This window comes from Alligator mississippiensis, chromosome 2, assembly GCF_030867095.1.
Source record: "Alligator mississippiensis isolate rAllMis1 chromosome 2, rAllMis1, whole genome shotgun sequence".
NCBI lineage: Eukaryota > Metazoa > Chordata > Crocodylia > Alligatoridae > Alligator > Alligator mississippiensis.
The window spans coordinates 166,940,808-166,953,872 of record NC_081825.1 but is presented as its reverse complement, the minus strand read 5'-3'; the positions used below and the strand labels follow the sequence as shown (position 1 = coordinate 166,953,872).

General features: G+C 41.6%; 1 protein-coding gene across 1 annotated transcript in view; it reads right to left on the bottom strand.

Annotated features, from left to right (window-relative positions):
- Window positions 1–1,148: 1,148 nt before the first annotated feature.
- Window positions 1,149–13,065, bottom strand: part of ADAMTS3 (ADAM metallopeptidase with thrombospondin type 1 motif 3) — a 284,076-nt gene continuing 272,159 nt past the window's right edge. The window contains exon 22 of the mRNA XM_019493535.2: window positions 1,149–4,026. Within this exon, the coding sequence (XP_019349080.1) occupies window positions 3,443–4,026 (584 nt within the window). The 3' untranslated portion in view covers window positions 1,149–3,442. The remainder of the gene's footprint in view (window positions 4,027–13,065) is intronic.

Below are 13,065 nucleotides of genomic sequence, written 5' to 3'. Positions count from 1 at the left end.
AACTGGAAATAAACCCCACCTTCCCCTAATTATGTCAAGATTTTTTTTTTAAGAATAGAAAAGTATTCTGAAGTGTACAGGTCATCTGCCTATAAAGAAGCTTTCAATCAGCATGTTGCATCTCATTCCAGTAATTAAGTGATTCATGAACTGAAGGGCATCAAACACAAGGGGAAAATCATTTCCACAGAAGAGGCTTATTTCCTAAGTACAATGTCGAGGAATATCAATTCTGATTGAGGGGTCAAAAGTATCATTATGCTTCTTGTAGACCATTATAGCCATTATAGGCAAAAAGTGTAAGGTCGTATATTTCCCTTGTAACTCTGCAAAAATGAACTCTTCATCAGAAATTGTAACAGAGAAACCAGACAGTAGAATACATTTAGTTAAGCAGGCTGATACAATCTGTGCCAGTTGATGTTGCTTAGCTATGCCACAGGATATGACTTTTAAGATGAGACTCAAAGGTGTAATGAAAAAATATGCCTTTTCCACACTGGTGCTTTCACAAAAATAACTTACTTGATTTCAGCCAATCACCCTTGACAAAGCTCACACATGAGTTAAAAGAATATATTTGTTAGTGGACCCTCCTCCATTAATGATTCATCTCCTCTGGGTGGAAATGATCTAGAAGAGGCACTACTTCACAGTCAAGGTGGCTAGGAGCTGGAATCAACTGCCAAGGGAAGTGGTGCTCGCCTCTACCCTGGGGGTCTTCCAAAGGAGGCTAGACAGCCACCTAGTCGGGGTCATTTGACCCCAGCATCCTTTCCTGCCCATGGCAGGGGGTGAGACTTGATGATCTGCTTAGGTCCCTTCCGACCCTACCAACTATGAAACCAAGGATGGTACCTGTTGGTCCACATGGTCATGGAGCCATACTAGCCTCTCTTCCCTCTTATACTTAGCTTATATTGGAATCAAGGAGAAACTGGCCTTCCATCTTTTGTGCTTGTATCTCCGTATCCTGGACCTTGCTGTCTATTTCCAGATTGGAAAAAAGGCAAGCTTTACTTCTATAATGGACTGAAATACAATTAGTTGAGACTTACATTTTAATGGGTTAACAAAGAGTTAAGAAAGGATGTGGATCTGCCTCCACTTTGCAAAGTGGCGATTAAACAACAAACCAAAGAGAGATGTTACATTAATTTTTTTATTGCTATGAGCTCCCCAATACAACAAACAGTATCAGTAGTGTACACTTTAATGAAAGAAAAATAGCGTGGTAGAAAAGGAAGCAAAAAAGGTACAAGGAGTATCTACATCCATATTGTATATATGTGAAAGATAAAGATAGAGAGAAAGAAAATTTGACTTTCTGGGGAATTCCAGGGGAATAAACACACATCCTATTCATCTGTTTGAGGCTTAGGGATTGTCTGCTATACAATCTATTTAACACTAACTTCTTTTGACCTTCAAAAGCCTTGCATAAAGGTAGCAGCAATTCTTTAGAGGCATCAAGTCAATACTTCCATGGGTTAGATTACAAACGTCATAATGCAAGACAGATCTTACATAGTGTGAACTATGCTATTAGGTTGGGGAGGTGGGTATAATTTATTTACATTCTAGTTGACAATAAAGTCTCCTGACACAGATTTGCATTCTGACTTCACCTCAATGATTCTACAAAATTACCTGATATGTTTATTTGTCCATTTCCCAAATATCATCCATGGAGTCCTAATCTATTTCATAGTGCTAAAAATTCACTGTTTTATTAAAACAGTTTCCTCAACAGGACTTTTTTGTAGAAATAAAAATTGCACATCAAGCTTCAGTAAACTATTTTAAAAGCTAAAGTTGCTTGTAATAAAAAAAAAGTCACAATATTTTTTTCCAAAATAATTAGCCCAACAATTTGTCTACAGTAGTTTAGTTAGCTTAAATTTCTGTTCTATTCATATGACACAGCATGTACAGGTGTTTATTACATCTCTGTATTTTATCTTAGCAAAAAAAGTCATTGCTATTAGTGTAAATATTTAGTACATAAAATACTATCAAGAATTTTATTTTTAATAAATATCTTTAGTTCTTGATCCTATATACAAGTACTTTACAGCAACACAGGAGAGAGCATGACTGGGTTAACTGTGAACAAAATGGCTGTTGACATAAATTACTAGTAAACTATTGCAGTCAGATGCATTGTGGTTGTGAGGATTTCAAAGTGAACCATGCTGAAAAATAAATATCTCTCTCACCTTTAAATCAATGTATTAAACAGGAAAAAAACTCCATTTTAGGTCTTACAGCTACTTCTGGTTAGTGCCTCCTTTAGCTTTGTGATATTTTTTCAGCTTCAGGAAAAACAAAAAGATCATCTAGAAAACCCAGCTCATTTTTGTTTTGTGAACACTACAGTACTGTTTGGTTATACACAGTTCCTTTCCTGCACTCATTTGTCCTTTTAGGACAAAAGAAAATTAAGAAAAAGCACTGATTGTTTTATATCTAAGGAATGTCTGACAGGTACAGGCGAGCAGGGTTTGTGTATTTTCACAGGCACCTGTTATCATTTTCTGATACCTCTGACTAAAATTGTGAAGATGCTAAACCTACTTGTAATTAACAGGTGCCAATGAGTAGGCTCAAACCTGTAAGTCTGCACTTTTTTCCTTTTCGAAAATGAAGCATCACATTGTTGATATTAAAAAAAAAATCTTTTTAATGTCAGTAGCTGTAAGTCCATCTAAAACAGAACTCCTCCTCTTATGACAATGCTGCTTTGAAAATCAACTCATGGAATGTAAATAAGGCAGTATGCAATGGCAGGCACCTAGTAATTGTCCAGAAACGTAACATAGGTAAACAACAGTCTGACAACACAAAACTCTTAAAAATAATACTGATTTTCTGCAATATACAGTATTTACACAACAGCTGCAAATTTGCTCGTACAATATCCATTTATATAGATAAATTAGCAATACAAGTCTTATGGATTCTGTTGTTCCATTGCAAAAAACTTTTTTCAGAAAGTGTAAACTTTTGATACCTCTTGTGGTAGTGGGTTTCCTCTCCTCTCCCTTTACACATGATCTTTTTTAAAACAACACCTAGCTAATGAACACCCATAGGCTCTGGCCATGTCTCCTGTACTAAAGCATGACCAATACACCCAGTAACTTCCTGTCATTGTTGTGGTGCTAATCTATGGCGCTTTCCTCCAATGCATTCAAGCTAATCGGATAATGAAATGTGTGGAGACGGAGGATGGAAGCAACTAGAAAGTGAACCAGCACTTTTAGTTCTTTTCATTTACAACTAAAAAGAGTTGATCTGCGGAGAGCTCTGCTTTTGGAAAGCAGCATGCACCATGGTGTCCAGAACAACAACAATAAAACAAACAAACCAACAAAAACAAAACAAAAATAAAACTCCCCTCATCCCCCTTTCTAGTATTGTTTCTTTCTTGCATTAACTTTCATCTTTCCAAAGTGGGTGGCCTCAAAAGACGTTTCTTGTCAACAGGCTTTTCGTTTTTCCTTGAGGTTCTAGATGGAGGCACAGTACCTACGGAAGTGTTGTTATCTGCTACCCCAGGAACAACAGATGCCAAAGCTGAGGCATTATAGGAACCCAGATTGCCAATCTTGATAGGTGGCTGATATGGTGTTGCAATTAACTTGGAAGTCTTACTTCCTGCTTGGTTTACTCTCCTCTGGGGTGATTCAACACCTTTGGGCTTACTGTATGATGGTGAAATATGTATATCAATGTCCTCTTCCAGAAATGGCATTCTCCCCAAAGAGCTTCTTTTTTCAGGTGTGAATTCTGAGTGATGAGGTACTAAAGATGTTGGCATCATCAGAGTCCTAGGCAGGTCACTAGCATCAAACATCACTTCCTCTTCAATTCCAGCAGCTTCTGTAAGGTAAGGAGGTGGAAGGGTGCTACCGCGCTTGCTGCAGGAATCACAGCACAGTTTGTTATAGCCAGGGATAGAGCAATAACGTGCAAGTACTTCCATTTGACAGAATATAGACTTGTCTCCCAGGCACGGCTCATCTGCAAAAATAAAAAGCACAAGGTGGTAGAAGAGGCTGAAGGAAAGCATGGAACTATGCTGGCTTGAACCAACATTTTCAAAAGTAATTCACAACTCTAGGTACCCAGGCTGAATTGCCAGAAAGGATCCTGAGCTTCAGAACAAATTCAGGAACCATCTTCTAAAAACCAAGCCCTTTAACTGTCTCTAGTCAGGCACCTAAAAATCACTGGCTACTGCTGAAAGTGCTGACTTCCTTGAACAGGAGGGAGGAACAGATCTGTTCAAGCTCAGAAAGATGTGTCCAGTGGCTGGGGAACGCCAGATGCAGTGTACACAGAATAATTCACTGCAAGATTTATCAGCTCTGACAAACTATGAAAGATGTATAATCCAACACTTCAACTATATTTGACCCTCGCCCTTCCCTTCCCATCACAAAATCTTCTTATATTTTGGCCTAAGGACAGCTGTCAACAACTCTGGTCTCAAAATGGAGCTTCCTGGAAAGAAATTAAATCACAGGCAGCATTCCTCAAAGATGACTTTTGTATGTTAAAAAAAGAAGAAGAAAATAATTACAAGTTGGCTGTTAAATAAACTACATTTCTGAGGCCTTTGGTGACCTAAACAAAACTAATGACCAGGGATCTCAGCTTTCCATTCACCATGGAAGAATGCAGTAAAACAGGGATTTTCTCTGTTTAAAGAGAGAAATACAGATTTTTCTCCTTTAAACGAGAAAAATGAGGGAAACAGCAGGTTTCCCCTTGCAATTTGTCAGAGTTCCAGCCTGCAAGGGGCTGGGAGGAGGGCAATCAGGCAGGGGGTGCCACATGCATATGCACATGGGGCTGGGGATGCTGCCCAGTCTGGCGGTACATGGGGCCTGGGGTGGGAATGTGTGGCCACAGGGCCTGGCTGGGCTGCAGCAGGCGGCTGGCTTCCTGCCACTGTGTGCACTCCCAGGGAGAGGCATGCGGGGGGGTGTGTCCCTCAGATTTGTGCCTAGGGTGGGGGTGGATTCAGGTTGGTGCCTGTAGGCCTGGGGCTCCCCTCCCTGATGCCCTCCCACAGGACCTCTGTGGCCCAGCAGGTGGGACCCAGTGTGGCAGGGCAGCATGGGGTGGGGCAGAGAGGCTCAGTGTCACTGTCAGGAGCCCTGCACTGCCATGGCGAGGCACTCCCTGCCCACCCAGCAGTAGTGTGGGGTTGTGCCCCCTGCTGCTGCCTGGCTAGCAGGGGGCACTTTGGTGGCACGGGGCTCCCGGCGGTGGCACTGAGCCTCCCTAACCTGCCCTGCCATGCTGGGTCCCGCTTCCTGGGCTGTGGAGACCATGGGGAGAGGGCAGCAGGACAGGGAGCCTCAAGCCGATGGATGCCAGCCCACATCCTTCCTACTTCGCTCCCACGGGTTCCATTTCAGCCATGCCACCCATGGGAGAGGGGGATCTGGGCTCTGTGCTCTAGCTTGACACAGCAGCCACTGCTTCCCACGGGCGGCAGTCATGGCTCGGGCATTGCTGTGGGGCGCAAGGGCCTGCCAACCTGGGTCCCTGGCCTCATACCCCTGACAGCTGGTGGCCCCCTCCATCAGGGCTGGTGGGGACAGGGAGCTCTGATTTTCCATGATAAAAAACCCAAAATCAAACCCCCAAATTTATAGGTATTTAGAATTTATTATAGTGATTGAGGCATTCTCTCTCTCTCTCTCTCTCTCTATATATATATATTTATATATATAGTGGCATTTCATTTTAATCACAAAGAGACACAGATTTTGGGGTTTTTAACCAGAAAATTAGTGATCTTTAAACACAGAAAGCCAGGATCCCTGCTGATGACCAAGGCAATACCTTTAACAAATATGTCTCTCAAATTTCCTACATACCTAGTGCATGAGATTTGATTCCTTTCTGGAAGATATATTTTGAGGCTACAAGTTGGAACACCTAATGGAATTCATCACACCAAACCAACAAGGAAAGTGGTTGCACACGGTGTCAAAACAAAAATGATTCATGGGTATCTCAGGCTATTCTGATCAAGTCTCTGCAAAGATCTACACATAAGTCTGTCACTTGGTTTTGCCTGTTTGCAGGACTGGGACTAACCTTCACACATACTAAACTGTGAGAGTTCAGGACCTCCCATAGGTGGACCACAAGCATTGTCATCAGGCTTATATGAATGGAGCACTGGATGAGAGCACCTGGGTCACTGGGCACAGTCCTCCACAATGACAGGCAGCTACATGAAAAAAGAGTCCAGAAGGAACTGGATCAAATCAATTTGCAAGCGGCTCAATAATCCTGACACTGATCAGAAATTGACTCTTTGATTTAAATCTTCTCCTGTCTAGGGGTAAGGAGCCAATAAGTGTAACAGTAATTAAGACTATTGTACAAGTGAAAAATTGATAGCAAATTGATTACACTACCCTCTAGTGAGTATAACAAGCTCACCCAACATTCTGAAATAAATGAACTACGTGGATCATGATTACAGAACAGAGAAACATAACTGGACAGAAATTTGCAAGTCGTATTAGAATTATAGTGCAAAGCAGATACTGTATGTAATATATGACCCTAAAGGAATATCAATACAAGCAGGTTGAAAGCTAGAGAACCTGGATATCAGACTGCATTTTGAACTTTTAGAATTTCCCCTACAGTAAAAAATAAGGTTCAAATCCTTGAGCAGGGCACCCACAAAGAAACATGATCTTGTACATACAGAGAAATGCAGAACATTTGGGACAGAGGAACATAATCCATACTCTGTTTCTAGCTTGCCACAGCAGGGTTGGATTTGGCTTGATGAACTGATGCTTGCCTTATTGTACAGCATCTTCCTATAGCTCAGTGTTTGCTGTACTTAAAATCATCTAGTACTTGTACTCTCAACACTGTAATATTGCCATATGGCTTACTGCACTTTCCTTGCCACTTGTTCATTTGTTGAACAGGTGTTTCTCAATGCTTCAATGGGCATGTCTACATGTGCATTTAAGCACAACTAAATTTAATGTACATTAAGTGGCAGGTGTCTACACATGCAGGGACTTGGCACTAAAGTTAGTGCACTAAAGTTAGTCCCTGCAGCCCTGCCATGTGCCTCTAGTGGCTGGGCACACCTGGCAGTAAAGATAGTACCAGGTTGCATCTACACATGCATTAATGCACTTTAACTAATCACGCTTAAATTTGATATCTGCATTTGCAGGTATCAAATTTAAGGCACAATTAGCCTAATTTCGCTATTTTTAACATGCATGAAGGGCACACGTGCATAGATGAATGCCCATAATGTGCATTAAATTAGGCTAACGCACAATAACGCATCTTGTGTAGTTGTGCCCAGTGTATGCTCTTTTCTACTCTATCTAAACTATCAGTCCAGGAATTTATAAACGTCCCAGTGATGATGGTACTTCAGGGTAAGCACAAAACTGTCTGCGTGCTTGGATATGCTGGTGATGGACCTGGTGATAGGTTCAAACAAGCACTTAAATAAAAACAGAGGGAGCACTTAACTTGGAATGAAATCAACCCCCAATGCAAGGTGCTAATGCTAGGCCTTAGGATCAAGTCCCTGTTTCTGGTGATGTAAGCAGTGACTACACTTGGTGCTAGAGTGCTACATGGTAGGGGAATTTAATTTAAGAGGGGAACAAAGCTTTTGTACAGCACTCTTGCCAGGTGTGTGCTGTCTCAGACACAAATTATACCAGTCAGAAGGCAGTGTTGGAGTGGAAGGTCAGCAGTTTATTACAGTTGGCTCTGAAGATTATTTTAGTCTGCGATAGCCAACAACAACAAACACGAGTAAATGTAAGCTGTTTTACTTCATAAATATTTTAACTTCCTTAGACAGATTTTTTTATTCAGTGGTACTTGAGGACCAATGGACAATATTGCAATTTTATGAATTTCCTAGCCTGACACTTCCTCTGGGAATCAATCAATTCCTCCCCCACTGCTAATTTGAACTTTCTAATATGGGCCTAATCTTGCCAAGCCTGATTTTGCTACCAGTCTCTCAGCGGTCAAAGTTTCATTGGGCATATCTACACGTGCGCTTTAATGTGCATTAAAGCATCACAAAAAACCTGCTTGTTGGCTAATGCACATTAAAATAGCTAACGTGCATTTTTCTAGTACTTCACAATGGAAGTACTAGACTTAATGCATGTTACCTAAAGTGCATTAATGAATATGTAGGTGTCCCCAGAGGATGAAGCAACTGGTACTGACTGAAATTCAGTGAGTACTGGAGATCTGGCTCCCTTAGCCTCCTTTGAAAATTCTTGTCCACAGTTCAGTTGATAGACAGACAACCATGAACTGTCTGCCAACAGTAATGCACCAATATTAGCCTCTGCTGAGTCTACAAAGCATTTTCCCCCTTGTGTTTGGAGGTCAGACTATCACATTACAATTATCTAATTCAGAAAGAAAGCACCTTGGATCCAAATACTGGAAACCATTATCCATGTGCTCAGTGTGATTTCTCACGTGCAACATTAAACACATATGTAAGATTCCACAGTATTAGGACTTTATTCTTTTAATTGCAAAAGTGTTATTCTTGGCAGTGAAAAAAACAGTTAAAAAAGATTTTTTTTCCATAACACAAAGAGTAACTGTAGTGCTTCTGCTTTTCTGTGAAGTTACAGTAATGCTTTGCTTCCCCCCAGTGTTCAGAGTGTTTCACAGTATACAGTGCATTGATAAAAACTTCCCTTATACTAAGCTTCTCTATAAAATGCCCCATCACAGAAACAGTATCAGTTCACCTGCACTGGTGGCAGAGAGAGTGGGTTTAAGTGTAAATGGTGAATAGACTAACATGAACTAAATTAGACTACATTGGTATAAAAAGCCCCCTCACCATTCCACAATAGCACTCTCTCTATTGCTTTCAATAAAGAATCAGTGGCAGGGCTAGGATTGCAGTGGGGATTAGAAGAAAAACTAAATTAAATCAATCAAACAAAAAATGAATGTAGATGATTGTAGAGAGGAGAAATATTCCTAGTCATAAAATGGTCTGAGAAAATATTTAAGTGAGCTTGTACTCTGGGAAAATAGCACTGTGAAATACAAATGACTTTATGTGTGCGTCTCAGCAGCTCCTGTATCAGAAGAAAGCAGTTTCCACTTGCCAGCCCTGCAAATTCACTCTGGGATTTGAAAATCAAGCCTGGCCAGAACTAGGCTGGACAGAACTTAAAAAATCTGTATTTTGGCACCTAGCCAACAGAGTATATCTACATCATGACCCTAGCATACTCAGGGAAGTAGCTGTTCCAGCTTGCCTATGGCAAACCTGGGAATAAGCCTGTGAAACTATTGCAGTAGCATCATGTATGGCTACTCTTGGAACTTCTGTCTCCTTGTTGACACTGTATTTAGACCCAGTATCTACACCTTTGTTCCAGGTGGGCACAACCCTTAACCCGACCACAACACCTGCCAGTTGATAATAGGTGAATTTACTGATACAGAGTAAGAACAAAAAAAAGCAACAATACAAACGATCAAATAATTCTATATCTACCAATCATAGGGCTATCATCAGAGTCAAAATACATCTGGTTAGGATGCAGGCTCGACTCTGAGGCTCTGTCTCTTAGGTGTCAGCAGTTTGGAGGTGGGATGCCCAGGCCCACTGCTACCCTCCAGTGGGGTGCATGAGATGGGCTACTTGTATGCCCTTGGTCCATGGTGGCCTTGGGGACCCTTCCTGGGGGACAGGGATGGGGATGGGGATTCTTCTCAGAGAGCAAAACAGGGAGGGATGGGACAAAGGGAGGGATGAGAAAGAACTGGGAGGGATGGGAGGAACAAGAAGGACCCTTTGTTACTCTCAAGTCTCTACTTGTGTATTCTCCTTTCCCCTTGATGAATCCTGATGACTTTTCATCCGTGGCTATCTCTGGTTGGTTGTTTCTGTGGTCACACATCCACATAGCCTTCCAGGCCTTCTCCTAATTTGATTTGTTCCTCCAAAACTGGGACTTAGGCCCCCCTGCTCTCTGAGGCCTTGTTGCTGGGGTCACATATCTCATGTTATGGGACAGTATGGTACATACTTCCTTTGTTTCCCAGGCTATTTCCTAGACTGTGTGTCCTTGTTGTGTTAGACAATGCATCTGCGTTGAAGGCTGTAATCCCGTGTCATGGCACGTCCCCCTTCATTTTCAGGCTGTGTCCATTTGTTGGCCTTGTTGTGCTAGACAGCCCATCTACTTTCAGGGCCATGAGAAGCTGTGTACGTGTCTCCCAAGCTCTTTAGAAATCCATTTAACCCCTGCTATCCATTTTGACCCCTTATAATGCATATATTTATACCTATAAGCCAATTCCTAAAAAAACAGGCCTTTAAATACCGTTTTTAAGCCATCGTATCCCATCTTTGAAGATATATTTTCACACTATACTGGAGCATAATTACTGGCATCATCTGGAATGTTCATGAGATTTTTGGGGAGGAGCTCCAGCAGTCACCCTGGGAAAAGTATGATGGCATTTATGATCATGGGCTCCAGCTGGCTGGACACTGCGATGAGCCCTTAACCATTGTTCACATGTTGCCCATATCCCCTCTAACTTGGTCTCTTGCCTCAGCATTCCCTAGCCTGGCAACTGAGTTTTAGCCAGTTAGGTTTAAATAGGCCTCCCATACTGGGACAGGGGAATGTATGGCCTGAGATGCCTACCCAACTTTTTACACAGCATTTCAGGTAGCATGTTGCTTTGCAGTCAGTATTTTATCTCATTGTCAAGCTGACTATTCAGATCAGAAAAAATACTTTTTGGTCAGAATTTCTGAGGACTAGACATGTCCTTGGCAACTTTACCCTTCTTGTATACAGGGAAATGCTTTCTTGCTGTTTCAACTGGATGCTTGGTGCCATTGTAGCACTACTAGTGCCCCTCCATCCTTTAAAAGGCTGGAGAAATGCCAAGAGTTAGGACTTTTCCAATCCACCATGGAAACCAGGCATACTGTCTGCACAGGAAGGCCCTGGCCTTCCTCCCGATTTCATCATTTCACTCTGTGTTCCTAATTTTTGCACAAATTCTAGGAATTAATAAAACTATGTTACATTACTATTTTTACTATACAACCTAAAATACATATTTAACACAAAGAAAAGAAAAGAAAAGAAAAGAAAAGAAAAGAAAAGAAAAAAGAAAAGAAAAAAGAAAATGCTGACAAAACAAACAATTAATTTAGCCTTCTTGATCTTTGGCATGGCTGAACTCTGCGAGGTCATGGAGGTGATTCTCTGCATGATGCACCATTTTTGTAGACACTCTGCAGTTATTTTATAGCCTATCAAGAAGTTTTGCTTTGCATTTTATAGTCCAGTAACATACCCTGTCTCTTTCTGTGCCACCGTCTGCCTCTATTTTCTGGTGCACACAGGATCCTAGAGTATCTGTCTCACATTCCTCTAATTGTCTCTGATCTCTCTGAAGCTGCACTGTCTGCATAACATACTGCCTTGCCATAACCTGCACTTGTAATCTACACCTTACAAACTCCACAGAAAACACACAACTGCTCTTGCAAACCATTCAAGGACCCTAGAGTCAAAGGACCCTGTTCATTCACACAGCCTTTCCAGAAGACAGATGACTTTCTCTGTTCTCTAGCTTCCTATTGCAAACACAACAGGAGGTTCTTAATCCTAAGTGGACGACAACATGTAACATGCCCACTACTTTGCCTCACCCAGACAAACAAGGTCTCCTGATCAGCAGTAACAAACAGCATCTCCTGCACAACACTTACAACCCTAGTTACAATTACCATACAGCTGTACCTTACTACAAATCTCAGCTAACCCCTCTAGAACAGATCACTCTGCATCAACAAATTCCCTGATCAGTCAGGTTACTGCCCTTGTGTCTCAGCAGAGTAGCCAATTGTTAACACAGGCAGAAGGACCAATTACTTAAGCTAAGAGCTAAGATGTTTAAAAGGAAATCAGTAAAGAGTGAAGCAGATGTAAAAAATCCCCTGCCATATATACAGGATGTGAGCCTTTTAAAGCAAGAGCTGCAGCAGTTTGGGCATAGCCCATGAACTAAGCAGGCAGCAGCAGATGCTTGCACCATTGCAGATTTAAAAGATAAACTTAAAAACTATATGCAGATATATGATATACCACCACACTCCACAAAGAAGGAGGCTGCCGCTATGTAGCTTTTATGGGAAGCTACTAAAAATCTTTTCTTCCGTCTAACTGTCAGGAGGCACTCGTGTTGCGAGACACACAGCTCACACAGACGACACGTGAATTAGACACCCTAAAAATAGCAGCACAGGGTACACACTCACAGCTACAAACCCTTAGTGATGTTTTAGGATAAACCACGTTGGACAATAAAAATCTTAAGACAGTAGCTGAAGAAAAGGCAAAACTAGAACAAGAGGTCCAATTCCTACAAGGAATGGTAAAGAAACTAACACTAGAGCAAGGACAGGCACCAGCAAATCACACTTGGTGCGAGTCCATAATCAAGCATCTGAGGCACAAATTGGGATTTGCAAACAGACAAGTCACTGCTGTCATCACTGGGGAGGTCCCAAAAGATACCCCAGATTTGGAACCAGAATTATTAAATAAAAATTGGGATATGGATGTGTGCAATAATTACCTGCCCGCAGTGGCTGCCATAAAAAGGCAATCAACCACTGAAACTACAGAACCTGTGCCCAATGGACAGGCAGAAGGACCAATTACTGGTTCCCAAACTACCACTGCTATTATTCCTTTGACAGTTACAGATTTAAGGGCATTAGCAACATTTTTAGGGCCCCTATCCAGAGCAACCTTCAATAAGTGGATAGTGCAAGCATGCCAGATGGCCCTTAAACACCCACGCATGATTCACAATATAAACCCAGAGATTTCAAACAGGAATCTATAGTGAGAAAGCATTTGGACCTCCTGTGGCTTCAGTTTTTTGCACACAAAGGAATTGCTTTATTATTTATCCATAGTCAAACAATCAATGAAAGGTAAGAGACGGCATTTT